At 45.8% G+C, this 13629-nt stretch overlaps 6 protein-coding genes across 6 annotated transcripts; 2 read left to right on the top strand and 4 right to left on the bottom strand.

Annotated features, from left to right (window-relative positions):
* Positions 1-96: 96 nt before the first annotated feature.
* Positions 97-851, bottom strand: N7478_007730 (HPP family protein; the record flags this gene model as incomplete). The annotated part of the gene is made up of 2 exons (XM_056923944.1): positions 97-588; positions 645-851. 2 exons carry the CDS (start codon positions 849-851, stop codon positions 97-99), a joined length of 699 nt encoding a protein of 232 aa, XP_056776670.1.
* Positions 852-1089: 238 nt separating this feature from the next.
* Positions 1090-1467, bottom strand: N7478_007729 (uncharacterized protein; the record flags this gene model as incomplete). The annotated part of the gene is made up of 1 exon (XM_056923943.1): positions 1090-1467. One exon carries the CDS (start codon positions 1465-1467, stop codon positions 1090-1092), a length of 378 nt encoding a protein of 125 aa, XP_056776669.1.
* A 1890-nt stretch (positions 1468-3357) lies between these two features.
* On the top strand, positions 3358-3899 carry N7478_007728 (uncharacterized protein; the record flags this gene model as incomplete). The annotated part of the gene is made up of 2 exons (XM_056923942.1): positions 3358-3802; positions 3877-3899. 2 exons carry the CDS (start codon positions 3358-3360, stop codon positions 3897-3899), a joined length of 468 nt encoding a protein of 155 aa, XP_056776668.1.
* Positions 3900-6023: 2124 nt separating this feature from the next.
* On the top strand, positions 6024-6546 carry N7478_007727 (lipocalin-like domain-containing protein; the record flags this gene model as incomplete). The annotated part of the gene is made up of 2 exons (XM_056923941.1): positions 6024-6443; positions 6505-6546. The coding sequence occupies 2 exons, from the start codon at positions 6024-6026 to the stop codon at positions 6544-6546; spliced, it is 462 nt and encodes a 153-aa protein (XP_056776667.1).
* A 468-nt stretch (positions 6547-7014) lies between these two features.
* On the bottom strand, positions 7015-8259 carry N7478_007726 (ferric reductase family protein; the record flags this gene model as incomplete). The annotated part of the gene is made up of 1 exon (XM_056923940.1): positions 7015-8259. One exon carries the CDS (start codon positions 8257-8259, stop codon positions 7015-7017), a length of 1245 nt encoding a protein of 414 aa, XP_056776666.1.
* Positions 8260-9868: 1609 nt separating this feature from the next.
* On the bottom strand, positions 9869-13074 carry N7478_007725 (uncharacterized protein; the record flags this gene model as incomplete). Its single annotated transcript, XM_056923939.1, has 4 exons — positions 9869-10640; positions 10700-12387; positions 12450-12762; positions 12824-13074. The coding sequence occupies 4 exons, from the start codon at positions 13072-13074 to the stop codon at positions 9869-9871; spliced, it is 3024 nt and encodes a 1007-aa protein (XP_056776665.1).
* Positions 13075-13629: the final 555 nt, after the last annotated feature.

The following is a 13629-nucleotide window of genomic DNA, read 5'->3' as shown; positions in this document are numbered from 1 at the left end:
AGAGCCTGCCTTGTCACTTTTGATTTACCAGCAATTCCAATGTTCTGAAGAGATTCCCACCCGCTATGCCCAACGTAGAAACTTCACCAATGACGATTAAACAGAGGCCTTGGCTTCATCGCGCACCGATGGAGTCTCCGCAGAAGACTTCCCCGAGTCAAGATCAACAGCAGGTACAGGTCCAGGTTTCGGTGCAGGGCTCGGCGCAATCCAAAAGACAGGGTATCGACGGTGTAAATTATTTAATAGTAGAGCACACGTCATGAGCAGAGTAGACGACAGCAGCACAATCGGTAAATAATACCAAGAAAGGTTCCAGACCTCATCATTAGTCGCAGGGAGTAAAGCAGTCGCGCCAGCAGGGGGATGAGTCGTTCCCGTCAGCTGCATAACAACGATAGCAATAGCAGTGGAGAGGGACGCGGCAAGCCAGCGCAGAGACTCGAAACGCGCGTGATCTGGCATTAGACTAAAAAGCTTTGTAACGCAGAGACCGGTTAGGGCGCTGAAAAAGTGACCGAAGATCAGAGCTCTAGGCTGAGCTAGTGGGCTTTCAATTGCTCCGAAGACGAGAACGGCGGATGCACCCTGTTTTTGTTAGATGTGGCGTTCCTTGGCTTATATTGTAAAGGGGCGAGACGTACATATGAGGCGATGATTCCGGGAACACCGCGTGAAAGGAAGTAGTCAGAGTAGTTGAAGAGTCCTTGGATTACGGAGAGTCCACAAAAAGACGTTATGAAGGACCATAGCGCAACCTGGTATGTTGGTAATGGTTTCGGAGCCACGGGACGGTAGCCAAGCCAGTGGCTGATCCACGGCGGGAGGCGAGAAAGTCGTGAAGGCGGCATGTGAGCACCAGTTGTGGGCTTTTATGTACAGAGATTGAGTTTGGGTGTATATATATGGTGAGAGCCTCAGGAGGAAGTTGTGTAATTTGTCTAGAGAAAAAAAAGCGTAACGCTAGCCTTATGAAGGGTGAGGGGAGAAACCTCGTGAGGGGGAGACTAAGGAATGGCGTGCGGAGAAAGTGGGTCACGCTGTTCTTTTCACGTAATAGAAATGCCTTCGATGGCTACAACATTCCCGCTAATATTGGAGCTTCACTGCTATCCATCCTTTCGAGATGAGGACATCGTTCTCACCCTCGTCGTCTACTCTCCAAAGTACTGGAAAGATGGGAAACAACGACTCGCCAATGAGCTCATTATCCGGCAGTGCCGAGTACCGCAATTCTGGATTCAAGATACTGGAGCGATTGTCCATAGGCACAATTTCCAGGATCGCAAAATGCGCTTTTCGAAAATCTAGACGACCATATGCCCAGTTCCATTTTGAGGTGAAGGCATAACATTTCATGTTCACCACAGGCCTTGCGAAGGGGGAGACAATTCGTTTATCCATATGTTCCATATGCCTCTTTAGTCCATCGGGGTTATGAAGCCCCGCGATACTAAGCATCTCCATGACCAGATCGTAAGTGCGTTTGCACTTGTGGCGAAGGATATCAAAATGCTGACCGGATGTCACGACATGCAATTTCTTAGATTTCCAATTCGCAATAGCTTCAGGCACTATTTAGGGTCAAGATTGTCAGCATTTTTGGTATCTCTATACGCCCTTCCCTTTTCATGGTTCTCAATTCGCAGTGCATACTCAGCGTTAGGTCGTAATGGGAAACGTCTTTAAAGGGCTTCCCTAACATCGAACGCTGTTTTGTGGTCACCCCTATAAAGACAGGGCCGCACAATTGCTTGCACAGAATACCGAACGTAAAGAACATCATAAGCTCTACCCGTTTGTCCGAGCATGCAGCTCTTCTCGTTAGTCAGGCATCCTCTTTATTGGCGGCTCCTTGCCGTTCTGCAGCATTTCAATTCTTTCTTTGGTCGAAATATTCCGTGCTTCGAAATATTGCTCCTGGGATCGAAGGAAAGAAGCGGCCCCAAAAGTTCGCTCGAAGGGGTTCTTACTTTCATTTGCGGAGGGTGCCTTGCAGCCCTTGGGAAAAAGCGGCGGAGAGATGAGAAACATGAGGCATCCACAGACGGCGGGAAAGGCCAATGCTTCAAGTTGATTTCAGCATTTGAACCCATCTCACACTTTGCCTGGTTTGTAAAGCCAGCAAAGTGAAGTTCTAGAATCAATTTCACACCAAAACGTCAGATTTAGTAGCTAGCCAACAGGCAGTGAAATCATATGATAAGGAACCTTTATTTTTATTCTCAAATGTTACCCACCTAGGCATCGAAGTCGTATGGCCGAAGAGTCGATTCCAGAACCTCGAATTCTTCCGAATATGGGGAGAACATGAGGCTGGAAGGTAAAAGAAGGATGTGTGTGTAATGTTAATTCGGATGGAACTTGGGGGTAGGGGGAGAATGGGGCAGTAAAGTTAATAAGCAAGGGAAAGGTAACTACTATATACTAGATTATATACTATCTCCAAATATTATATAGGATAGTTATCATTAAACTGAAAAAGGGAAAAGAGAGGTGAGGGAAACAACCGGAATAGATCATGATGGTTTTATAGTATGACATACTACATAATCAGGTGCCTCTTAGTATCGGCTGTATCTTATTCAAGTTCCTACATACTAATACTAGATAGGGACCTGAGGCTACTACTAATTACATACTATAGTGCTATTTCCTTACCAACCCCTGTCCTCTCTCTCCCCGACTAACATGATGATATTATTGTTCATTAACCCCAGAGAGAAAAAGTTCATCGAAATCTGGTGAAATCCAGTCTCAAGTAGCCCGGTGATGTTTGAGCGCTATAAAGTTTCCCTAAAATTACATTCAAGGTCCAATCCATTTAACCCCATGGTGGTAAAGAATTTCTCGAAGATCTCGGAAGGAGGAAACAAGACCTACGTTTATTTAGTTACAAGTCTCGGTGCATTAAACGAATGTCAATATTTAAACCGCATACATAGCTAAAAGTATATGCAATTAGATACGTGAATCTTGCCGATATCAGTATCTTTCCGCACTCCGTAGGAAGCCCGTGATTGCGTTATCTCTCTTTACCATACAACATATCCTTGTCTGTTCCGAGTCTTCCGCACTCCGTATGTAGTCCGTAGTGTGATCTCCACTTTCCTTTCCTACTTAAGTTCTTTACAGCTAGGCAACCACGCTTCTCTGCCCTCGATTCGCTGTATTCTTCTTCATTCCTCGCTTTGTTCTTTATGCTCTACGCCCCCCTCTACTATTTGCCCCGCACTCAAGTCTGTATCTAATAAAGGAAAGAGTTTTTAAATTGCTCACTGACCACGGTCATGGTGATACGAGAACTGGAAGATTAATTCTATGCATTCTATACAATTCCTACTCTTCGTCCTCAGTATGCTACTAAGCTCATTTTCAGCATGCGAAGGCCCACCAGTCTATCAAAAGGAATATCGAGATAGCAGCTACGTACCGAATATTATCGAAACGGAATTTGGATTCCAGATTCTTGCACCGGATACACCGTATGTGGCAGCAGCTGGGAGGGATCACCTATACTTTATCGATACCCGCTTCGATCGTGATGCTGCTCAGCATATCAAAAATCAAATTGAGAGAGCAACTATACAAGCTGGAGATGAGTATACTGCCATAGACGAGATTTCAGCGACAGCAGAAATCAGAAATCACAAAACCGGCGAGACGACATTTGTGTTTGACCCTGCCTACGCCAGGGTATTGTTTGCAAAAGGGATAAATAAGCGCAATCCGGAGATCCAACTTCCTGAGCCTGAGCCCGCCGGTGATTGCTTAGTGGCCTATGCTTTGGATAAAATAGCAGGTAAAATAAACATTTGAAGGTGAATCTTGGTTAATGATAACGGCTAATGCTTTAGTAGGCAAAAAACTAACAAGCTAAGCCTACTGATGTGGTCTGAGATGCATTAGATGCAAGGTTCTGTATATTGTGGCCTCTGTCATCAATATAGGGTTGACAATGAGTATGATTATACCCTTGATAATAATGTTAGAGGATGCATGATGAGGACTTCAAGTTGCAGGGCGCCTATACTGCAATTGAGGATTGTATTGTGTTCAAGCTTGTTACAGAACCAGTTACAATGTACGACGACAGGGACTAGGGCCAATGATGTTATCTCGGTAACTTGAATTCTTTATGTTTGTCGTGTTCAACCGTCCACTGTTACTTTGTTTATTCCGAAAAAATGTGACTTATTACCTCTAAGACACAATTGAAAGGTAATTTGGTCTCATAATGACCAGTCAAGAATCACTAGAAGGGGACTCATTCCGTGCTTGGCCTACTTGACGTTCCTAGAGCCTCCAGTCTTCATTGGACACTCAAGTTACTCTGCATAGTTGCGAGGTTACTCATTGGTAAGTATTGGGATCAACTTTGCCCAAGAATGGAGTCGATGTCAACCTAATACATGAAACTCGCGTACTTCCATCCATAGAGATATGGGTGAGGCTCTTGCTCTGTCATCGGGCTAACTGGAATGCTTGACGCTTTATTTGAAACCCGTACTGCGCTTCGAAGCGTAGTGCTTACGGAGTAGACTGGCCCTGTTAGGCCCGCTTGATACTGTTAGACTGTTACTTAATGGAGGGACATCAATCCTAAGCCAGTCGATACAATCTTGCGGTTCAAATTGCAGCACTCATGAGGTCAATTTATACCGTGAGACTGTTGCTTAGGGAAGTCGATGTCAATACCAGGGCAGCCGATGATAGAGCTCTGGAGGAAATTCAAATATTCGGCACCATCTGCACCGGCATAAAAAACTTGAAGAGAAATGCCGAAACACGCACATCGGAGATTGGAAACCCAAAATTTTGAATCAGGGATAGTGCAGCATTTAACTCTCGTTAAATTCGATTTACCCCACTCTGTATCACGGTCCCACTATGTCCCACAATAACCGGCAAGTGTTTGACCCAAAAAATGATTTGAGTACTTTTGGCGCAAGCGGAATCTTGTTCCTGTCTTTAGAAAAACGATGCAGAGCGTCTATTAGCGCTTTTTTTCGTCGTGATAATATTTGACTTATACTTTAATGTTCCTGTGGCTGCCCCGGCAAAGTGTGCGGGGGGCACAGCGCTGCAAGAGATGTCCTCACGGGCTCTTAGGCCTCTTCTCGCTTGGCTGTATTTTGAAAACTTGGCATAATTGGCTGAACATGCTAAGGATGTTGCGATGTCTGCCCGAACAGGAAGGTATGATGAATCATTTACAAGTCACCACGCCAAGCCCCTTGCCCTTATCAGAACTAGCTTGAACCTACTTCATACAATATTGAAACTTGAAAACTCTGTATGTTTGAAATGGAATCATATCTTAATTCTAATGTGCAAATAAAAAGTAAGGCAAGATCCCTTGAACGTGCATTATCATGGTTGATCTACTCCGTATGTGTGGGAAAGTTGATCCTTCTTTCAGATTGGCTTCAAGGAGCTGATTTGGTGCTATGAACGTCTGTCGGCCAATTTAGACTGTATGTATTAGAGATGTCTCAAGTACTTTAAATCCATAAGATCCGTTCAGTCCAATTTGAACCTACATTGATTCTAAGCTCGAGCTCTGGAGACTATAGCAAGACATCAGTCTATATCGACCCACCATCTTAGACCTTCGAAACTAAACACCCAGACCATACTCTAAAACCTCAGGTATATGATCAGGAAATAATACCCGATATTGAAACTATCTAATACGATGGGACACTGTGGAGCAACTTGTATACGCCGAGCTACCCGGGACCCTTCCAACCCAGCCAATGATATCTATTAGCCCCCGTCTGTTCCCTAACGAAAATCTGTCGATCAAAGATAAACTGTTTCAAAGAGCGGAGTCGGTTAACATTCCTATCCCCAGTGTATTTCGCGTGCATCGAATCTACAGATTCACTTCTCTCCTTACTTTAACCCTTGCTGCACCCTCCACTCCACCTTCAAAACTTCAAATCTCAACCCAACATTTCTCTTTGCCATTCACGCCCTCATATACTCAAATCGAACATTCTCATAATCGCTTCCTCAATATGCCATCTGCAGAGGAGGTCCGACAAGGCCTCGTCGGAACCTGGAAACTAATATCCTTGATAAGCAAGCCAGTCGACACAGAAGGTCCTATCGGGTACCCCCTTGGCAAAGATGCCCAGGGATACCTCTTCTATTCAGCTCAAGGGTACATGGCCGCTACACTCATGTCTCCTGGAGCGAAAGAATATACCACACCAGACCCTTATAATGCCTCAGATGTTGAGGCAGGCGAGGCAGCTCGCAACTTTATGTCCTACTCTGGACCGTTTGAGGTCTTTTTGCAAGATGGGCAATCATTTGTGAAGCATCATACGGATGTGTCGCTTGTTCCTAATTGGGCTGGGAAGCATCAAATCAGACAGGTTGATTTGAATGGGGATGAGCTTGTTTTGTCGCCTGATCGTCCTTGGGAGTTGAATGTAGGCGTACCGTGACGGAATGAGTTGAAGATGATAGAAATATGTACTAACCTTTTTATAGGGAATCATGGTTAATCAGTATCTGACATGGAAACGACTTTGAACTCTTTGGATAGGGATGATGATGTTATGGGGATTGCCTAGATTTGGACATGTGGAGTAAGATTCTGGTGTGACGTTAGACACGTTTTTACAGCTTTTAGAAATATAGAAATTGTGTATGTATCTCAAATGTATCGTTATATTGCAGAATACTAGCCTGCATCATGCAATTTTATTGGATCAAGCTTGAGTGGATTCCTGATTCCACTTTGTTAAGCGCCGCATTCATGAGTGGTCACTTTGATTGGAACCCTTTATGGCACGAGTTCTAGACCTCGGAAATGATGTGGATTGTCATCAATAAGTAGGGATCGGCATAACTTGAATCCATTGAATTCATCATGATTGAAACTGGATGTTCATGAAACTCGACAATATACATTTTCCATTGTTGATAAAGAGAAGGGTCTATATGGTATAAGTCTTCAAAGCAAATATTCAGTCATAAATTTAGCCACGAATTGCAAATCTACATTCCAAAACTTTCTTCATGCCACATGACATCTCGTCCCTGCACAGTCCATCCGCGCACATGTGTTCGCAATTCACGCCCCATGCCCTGTGGCCCACAGAAGAGAACCGCAACACGTTCTCCAGTATTTATACCGAATATCTGTTCAACAATATCTTTCAAAAATGGCCTTCCAATCCTCGGCTTGATTCCTCCAATCAATCCAGGATTTGTATGCATGTCATCCATCTCTATCCCTTCATCGGAAAGCTCGTGATCTAATGATTCCGCCAAGTCATGATGTCGCGTCAGATAAATTTGAATATTCGGATCCTCTGAGAAAGCCTGCTCTTCAGAATCGCTGATCCAACTAGCTTCCGCAGATGATCTCACTGCCCATATGAAATTGAGTTGATCTGGATCCCGAGATTCAGCTTCTAGTTGTTCCCGCAGAGCCCCATAGATAGGCCATGTAAAAGTAGCGCCAATGCCACCTGCGACGAGAAGAATACGGTCGAAATTCGTGATGAGATTGGGGATGCTGATGGGACATCCGTATGGCCCTTCAATGCTGAGTAGGGGCTTACTGTGAAAACGTCGTGCGTGTAACCATAAGCTCTGGGTGGTTGGACCCTGCAAAGCACGAAGAACTAATGTGATGCCAGTCGATGATACCTTGGCGACTGTGAATGGATTTGAAAGTAGGCGCTTGCTGATTTTTGAACTTTTTTCCGATGGCATAGCGACGTACACATGTTGGCCGGGATTGAATTCGAAACGGCTCAGCTTGGATGACGCGATAGGGACTTGAATCTTCATGAGATCTGTGTGGGGTATTTGGGTGATTGTCACAGGTTCAGTGACTGTGTCCAAGCGACGGAGAATGCGATCTAGAATGAATAATGCCAGGGCTTCAATCGTGTATAGACGAAGGGGACTTGCGTGGAAAAACAAAATTGGCATAATTCCCAAGCCAATGGTGAGGTGACAGAGAAAGAAAACGCGGTAGCTCCATTTTCGGATAGCATCGAGGCTTGTACCCGCCAAACCAGCACCTAGTGATACGGCGATTACTCCTGTTGAGGCATGAAGACCCTGCAAATGTTCGATCAAGGTACCGGAAACAATGTAGTAATTGAGATACAGCACTCCATGGGTAAGTAGGAATAACATGATGATATTCCCAGAGGTGCGATGCCAAAGAATGAGCTGCTCATGCGAAGTTCCAAAGAGGATGATCATGGGGGAGAAACGAGTACGCATAGCGAGCAAATAGTGAAATGGTATTTGAGCAGCAGCTACACTTCCAAAGCGCTTAGTGAGATGGAAATAATCTAGACAGGCAAAGTTAACAAATAGCCCAACAGAATGAGAGGAAAACCAAATATCTACCATTTCCAGTCCGAAAAATGCAAAGAAAAAGCAACCATAATGACCAGATCACCGCCGCGATCCAACGTCCTCGAGATCCCCAATCTGGCCTGATTTCATCATCCAACCACCACTTCAATACTTTCCATCGTCTAGCAATCCCGCCTAATGACTTCTCGGCCGGTCGCCTACCGCCCGAAGACTCCTCGAGCGCCATATACGCGACATCGCGCCTCTCCCTTTTCATCAGCAGCCATACTCCCAGGCGATATACTTGATACCCTATGATCGGGATCAGCACGGATAATTGGGAGTAAAGAGCAAATTGGCTGAGTATCTGGTGTCGGGTATGTTTTGCCTCCGAGTCAAGGGAGACAAATTGCCATGGCCACGCCATGGTTCATGGGTGAACTGCCTCTACACGAAGACAGCGGATGTGATTATAAACATTGAATTGCTGATTGCCCGAGCCGGTCCACTGGCGGGGAGAGAAGGTTTGAGATTAACTTAATATCAGCTTCAAGTTCACCCCGTTCGTGATGACGCGGCCGTGAGGAGTCGTACAGGCTGCGGGGCGTGGAATTCTCCACTTTCGATTTCGGGGCTGCACGTGGGACATCAAGGGGCCATACAGGGTAAGAACTTGAACAAGCAGCCCTGGAGAGTATAAGACTAGATGTATATATTTTATAATCATCGCTTGGGTTTTTGATAGAGCTGAGTTTGAAATTCAGTCTCAGTTGGCCGTAAGGCCGATTTATGCTATGCGTACATGTGGATGACTTAGTTATCCATTTTTACCACGAGGACTAAGCCTAAAACGGGTGTGAACCTCATTGAACTGGGTCGAAGAAGGAGATTCGAAGATGATTTCGGAGCAACTATGATGAAAAATCAAATCGATCATGATGAAGGTGGCATAATCCAGACAATTTTAATCCTCGATGCCATGTCGAAAAGTCACCAGTATGATATACAGACGCTTCCATCAAAGGTGGAGAGTCAACGAAACATAGTAAGTAGCGTCGCTTGGATATTAACTGACCACCGTAATGCTTACTTTCAGCTTTATGGCCTTATAGCCCAGTTTGATAATAACATGCAGTCGAAGTTAGCAAAAGAAGCTCTGCGTGACTCCAAGGCCATGAACAAACCCCTTTCGATCATAACGATTCATTCTCTTTCTCTCGGGGGCAGTTGTGGCCACACTCTTTTCCACCAACATGTTTCCTTTCCGTGGAGACTACGAAGAAATCTGGATCTACTTTGTGATTTGTGTACCTTTGACCGCAATTTTACTGACTGCGTGGATTCTCTGGCTGCGGAATACGCCGTACGGAGGTGATGAGGAGCAGGGCACGGTAAGCCAGACCGACGCAAAGTCACTCGTTGACAAGGTAGACTGATTCTAAGAAATCGAGGGGAACACATTTGTATTAAAAATAATAGATACATAGAAGGTGAAATGTTCGCTCTTCCCAGCTCTCAGTCAAGAGCGGAATTAAACTTGTAGTTCGTACATCAACTCGCGGCTAACTATATGCGACTCGCCCAGAGTTCCCTTCATCACGAGAACCAAATCATCTACAGCAGCCAAGAACTTGAGATAAGAGCTAATAGCGACACAGAACTTGCGGTAGTCTTCATCGCGAATCAAATCTCTAGTCAAGCCTATATCAACCCGATGGGCCTGCAAAAATTCAAAGCATCGCTTGAGCAGTGGTGTGGGTAGGACTTCAGGCAACGGATCACCAGTTTTTAGAGCTTGTTCTACAATTCCCAGAACTGCCATGACATCTCCGATATTGCGATGGTTCAAAAGGCCAGCATTTGTTGCCAGCTTGGCTTGAAAATGTTCCGGCAGGGAGGCTGAGAGGAACAGTAGACGGCCTAGGTTCTGGTTTAGTTCTTGGCAAAGCGATTTGACTTGTGCAAGGCGTTCGCTATCAAAAGGCGAGCTGGAAAATTCCAACCGCAGAAGGAAAATAGGTCCATCAAGTGCGCTTAGCATCTCGGCAACGTGGATTGCGAGTTCCTCGGCAACTAGACCTTCTTCGCGGTCCGGTTTTCCCCAGCATGACAGAAGGAGCGCGTAATGATCTGATAAAGATCTGATATTGTTTGACAGCGATTTGCAGACGTGTCGGGCTGCGGATGGTGGTCTGGGAAGAATCTGGACGATCATTGCGGCTGCCGCTCCGATAAGAACCAGGAGAAGTCGTCGCCAGAAAACGTTGTAGCCGTATCCAGGATTTCCATAGGATGGGATATGCCTAAAAAATTCAAAGTCAGTAAAAATAGAATTAATATCGATGCATGGGTGAATTCTTACGTGTCATCGTAGCTGTATCCAACAACAAGGATGCAGGTCGCACCGCCCATCATCGTAGCTTGGATTAGAGCCACGGGCAAAAATAGACGTCCCCACATTAACAGCAGGATTACGACTGCCATGACTGCCGCGAGGCCGTAGGGATTACCCTGACCATCTCCAGAGCCAATATACCAAGCGACTAGACCAGTGACACCGCCAACGATAGTTCCAATAGCACGGGATGCCAATGAAAGTGTGAAATCTGACATGTAAATAACAACTGTGGTTTGACCCATGATCAGAGCCCATAGCCCCTTTTCGCGGAAATAAAACCCTGCAGTAGCCGGGAGCACGGCAGGTATGGCAAGGGCAACAGTAACAGCAACCATTCGTAGAGCATACAAGCCATCTGCGTTGATGAGCCAATGATAAGTACCAATTATCGCCCGTCCAAGACCACTGCGCTTCTTGACTCGGTATCCTCGACTGATGCGAAGACTTTGCTGAGCTGCTTTAGAGTGTGCTTCAACAACATCGGGGTCATCAACAGGGGATTGGGCCAAAGGAACAGGGGGCACTGCGTTCTTCCCGTGCACCCATTTGAAAGCATAGCGTAGACCTCTTGGGAGCCAGAGCCTCGTTTTTTGGCGTTCTTTCATCAAAATCACCAGCTGGGTCAGGACTCGTTCCCAACCCTCAGTTACGTTGAGCAGTTGTTCCTCGAAAACCATGCCAACCGAGATGGCTCGTACTCTGGCCAGGGTCGATTCCTCAAAATCTTTCAACTTACCACTCTGGTCAAATATATCCGCATTTGCCTGGATAAGACTCTCGGTGAATTCGGCTGCAAAAGCCTGGCGTTCGGATTTGACTGTCTCCAAAACAGCTTCACTACGTTCCGCAAGTTCATCCATGCGTTGTTTAGAGGGTCGGCCAAACCAGCGACCGGAGTTGACAGCATGAATACACTCAGCGACTACCTCGTTCGCGTCTGCGCATACTGGTAAGATCTTTTTGCTGGGGTTATGAATCGCTTCAAGCATTTCCGCTCGATGGGATTCATGCTCAGGGCCTCGGAAGGCTTGTACAAGGCGAACACTTTCCATTAATTGGCGCCTTCCAGCTTCATGATGTCCTTTCTTCTCGTCTGTTGGGTCGCTCACAAGATTCTCAGACTCGACGTGGATTGCATGAAGCTTTTCCAGCTTCTCTTCACCCCCAACTCGTTGGATGTGGAATTCCAGCAGTGACAAAGTACCGATGACCGTTTTTCGCATGGGCTCTTTCAAGCTCTTGATGTCATCTGCATTCCAGTGGCCAACAGAAAAGTCTAGCTGCAAGAAGCCAAGGGCTGGGATAATCTTCTTATAGGTCTCGATGATTTTCGATTTCAATCCTTGTAGCTCTGCCATTGGGGTTGCTTCATGCTCAAGTAGACCGGCCGCAGTGATATCTATTGGGCCTTTCAGCAGTCGTGTGAGTCCCTCAATGCCATCGAGGACCGTAGAAGAAGTCGATTTGGGAAACAAAAGAATTTGGCAAGCTAGCCCAAGACCAATTCCAATAGCAGCCGGCTCTATTAATGTCTTTGCAATTGTTCCTTGGAATGTAGGGAGCAACGGTCCAATGGTTAAGAAAATATCCATGATGATCGTTCCAAAAATTTGGAAGAGAACGAACTTGGGGTTCTTGGCACGCACACGAGCCTACGAAAATGTATTAGCAATGATTGAATGATAAGAGCCATTGAAACCGAGTTTAAACTCACGAGTAAGTAAATAAAAAAACAAATGAGACAAAAGTAGACAGCTGTGACGCGTGCATCGAGCATATACCCATTATATACAAGCACCTCCTCTACAACGGTGATGCTTTGTCCTGTGGAGTTAGCGACGCTATATGCCTCTTGACCCAGAGCTTGTAATCTGGCCTGTGTCTCAGCTGCAGGGCGCGCCGCCATGGCCGCCTTCATAGAGATAACACCCCATACCCATCCCGTGGCCATGCCAAGAATGAGTGTTAGAGCTCCCAAGATGAAGATAAATACAATCCCCGATGGAGGAACCATAAAAAGAACAAGACTGAATATTGAAAAGTTGTCAGTGGCTGCTCATTTGTTTACATGTTCATGATAGGACTGACGTTGAGAAAAAAGTCGCTGTCCCGATCGTATCCAGAGACGGATTAATAAAGATCAGCAGTGATGCAACCCATGCTGCGACAGCGCAGCGAAAGAAAACTTTCAAATCGCGGGCGTTGAAATGATCCAACCATCCGGGCAGTTTTCGCGCTGTTTTGATGGTTGGCGCCCCCTTAGCGGGCGCGGTAGTCTCCGCGCTTGTTGATGGCGAGGGCCCGGTCGGCCCGGCATCCTTTTGAGCGGTGTCCGACATTGAAACAAAAACCTCAAATAATCGGCATGAGGATTGAGGATTGAAGACGGATCCGAACTGATATGATATAACGCGATGACACAAGGGAGAAAGATTCGGATCCTTGGTCGATGGCAGGAATGAGAGGGGTTGAGATCGAAGCTGAGGTAATACGTGGGGACTGGGGTTTATTTCAACCCTGGTAACGGCGAATCCAACACTGCTTTAGTGTTAGTCTAACTCGCAGATCAGCGCTATCGAAAAATATATTTATGATTATTGCGTGGCTACACCATATAATTACCTCTAACATCGTGGGGTGATCCATTGTGTTCTTTTCTATACTTAGTGCCTTCATATTTTGGAAATTCTCCCGTTTTTTCTCAGTGATATTTCATACTCTAGCGCAAATACCATGGCCCTGGCCCCCAAAGCTCTCCACCTCCCGAAGTCTTTCTTTTCTTTATAAAAAAAGGATACAAATCATTGGGTCGGGCGGGAATTCGCGGGCTAACGATGCTGATCTTCAGATTGAAAATTTTGAACGCCTTTTCTTCCCGAATCACCTCGTTGGCT

This window comes from Penicillium angulare (genome assembly GCF_028827245.1).
Source record: "Penicillium angulare strain IBT 27051 chromosome Unknown utg000005l_segment0_segment0, whole genome shotgun sequence".
Lineage (NCBI taxonomy): Eukaryota > Fungi > Ascomycota > Eurotiomycetes > Eurotiales > Aspergillaceae > Penicillium > Penicillium angulare.
Note: the sequence above shows the minus strand (reverse complement) of the source record. Positions and strands in the feature narration are given on the sequence as shown.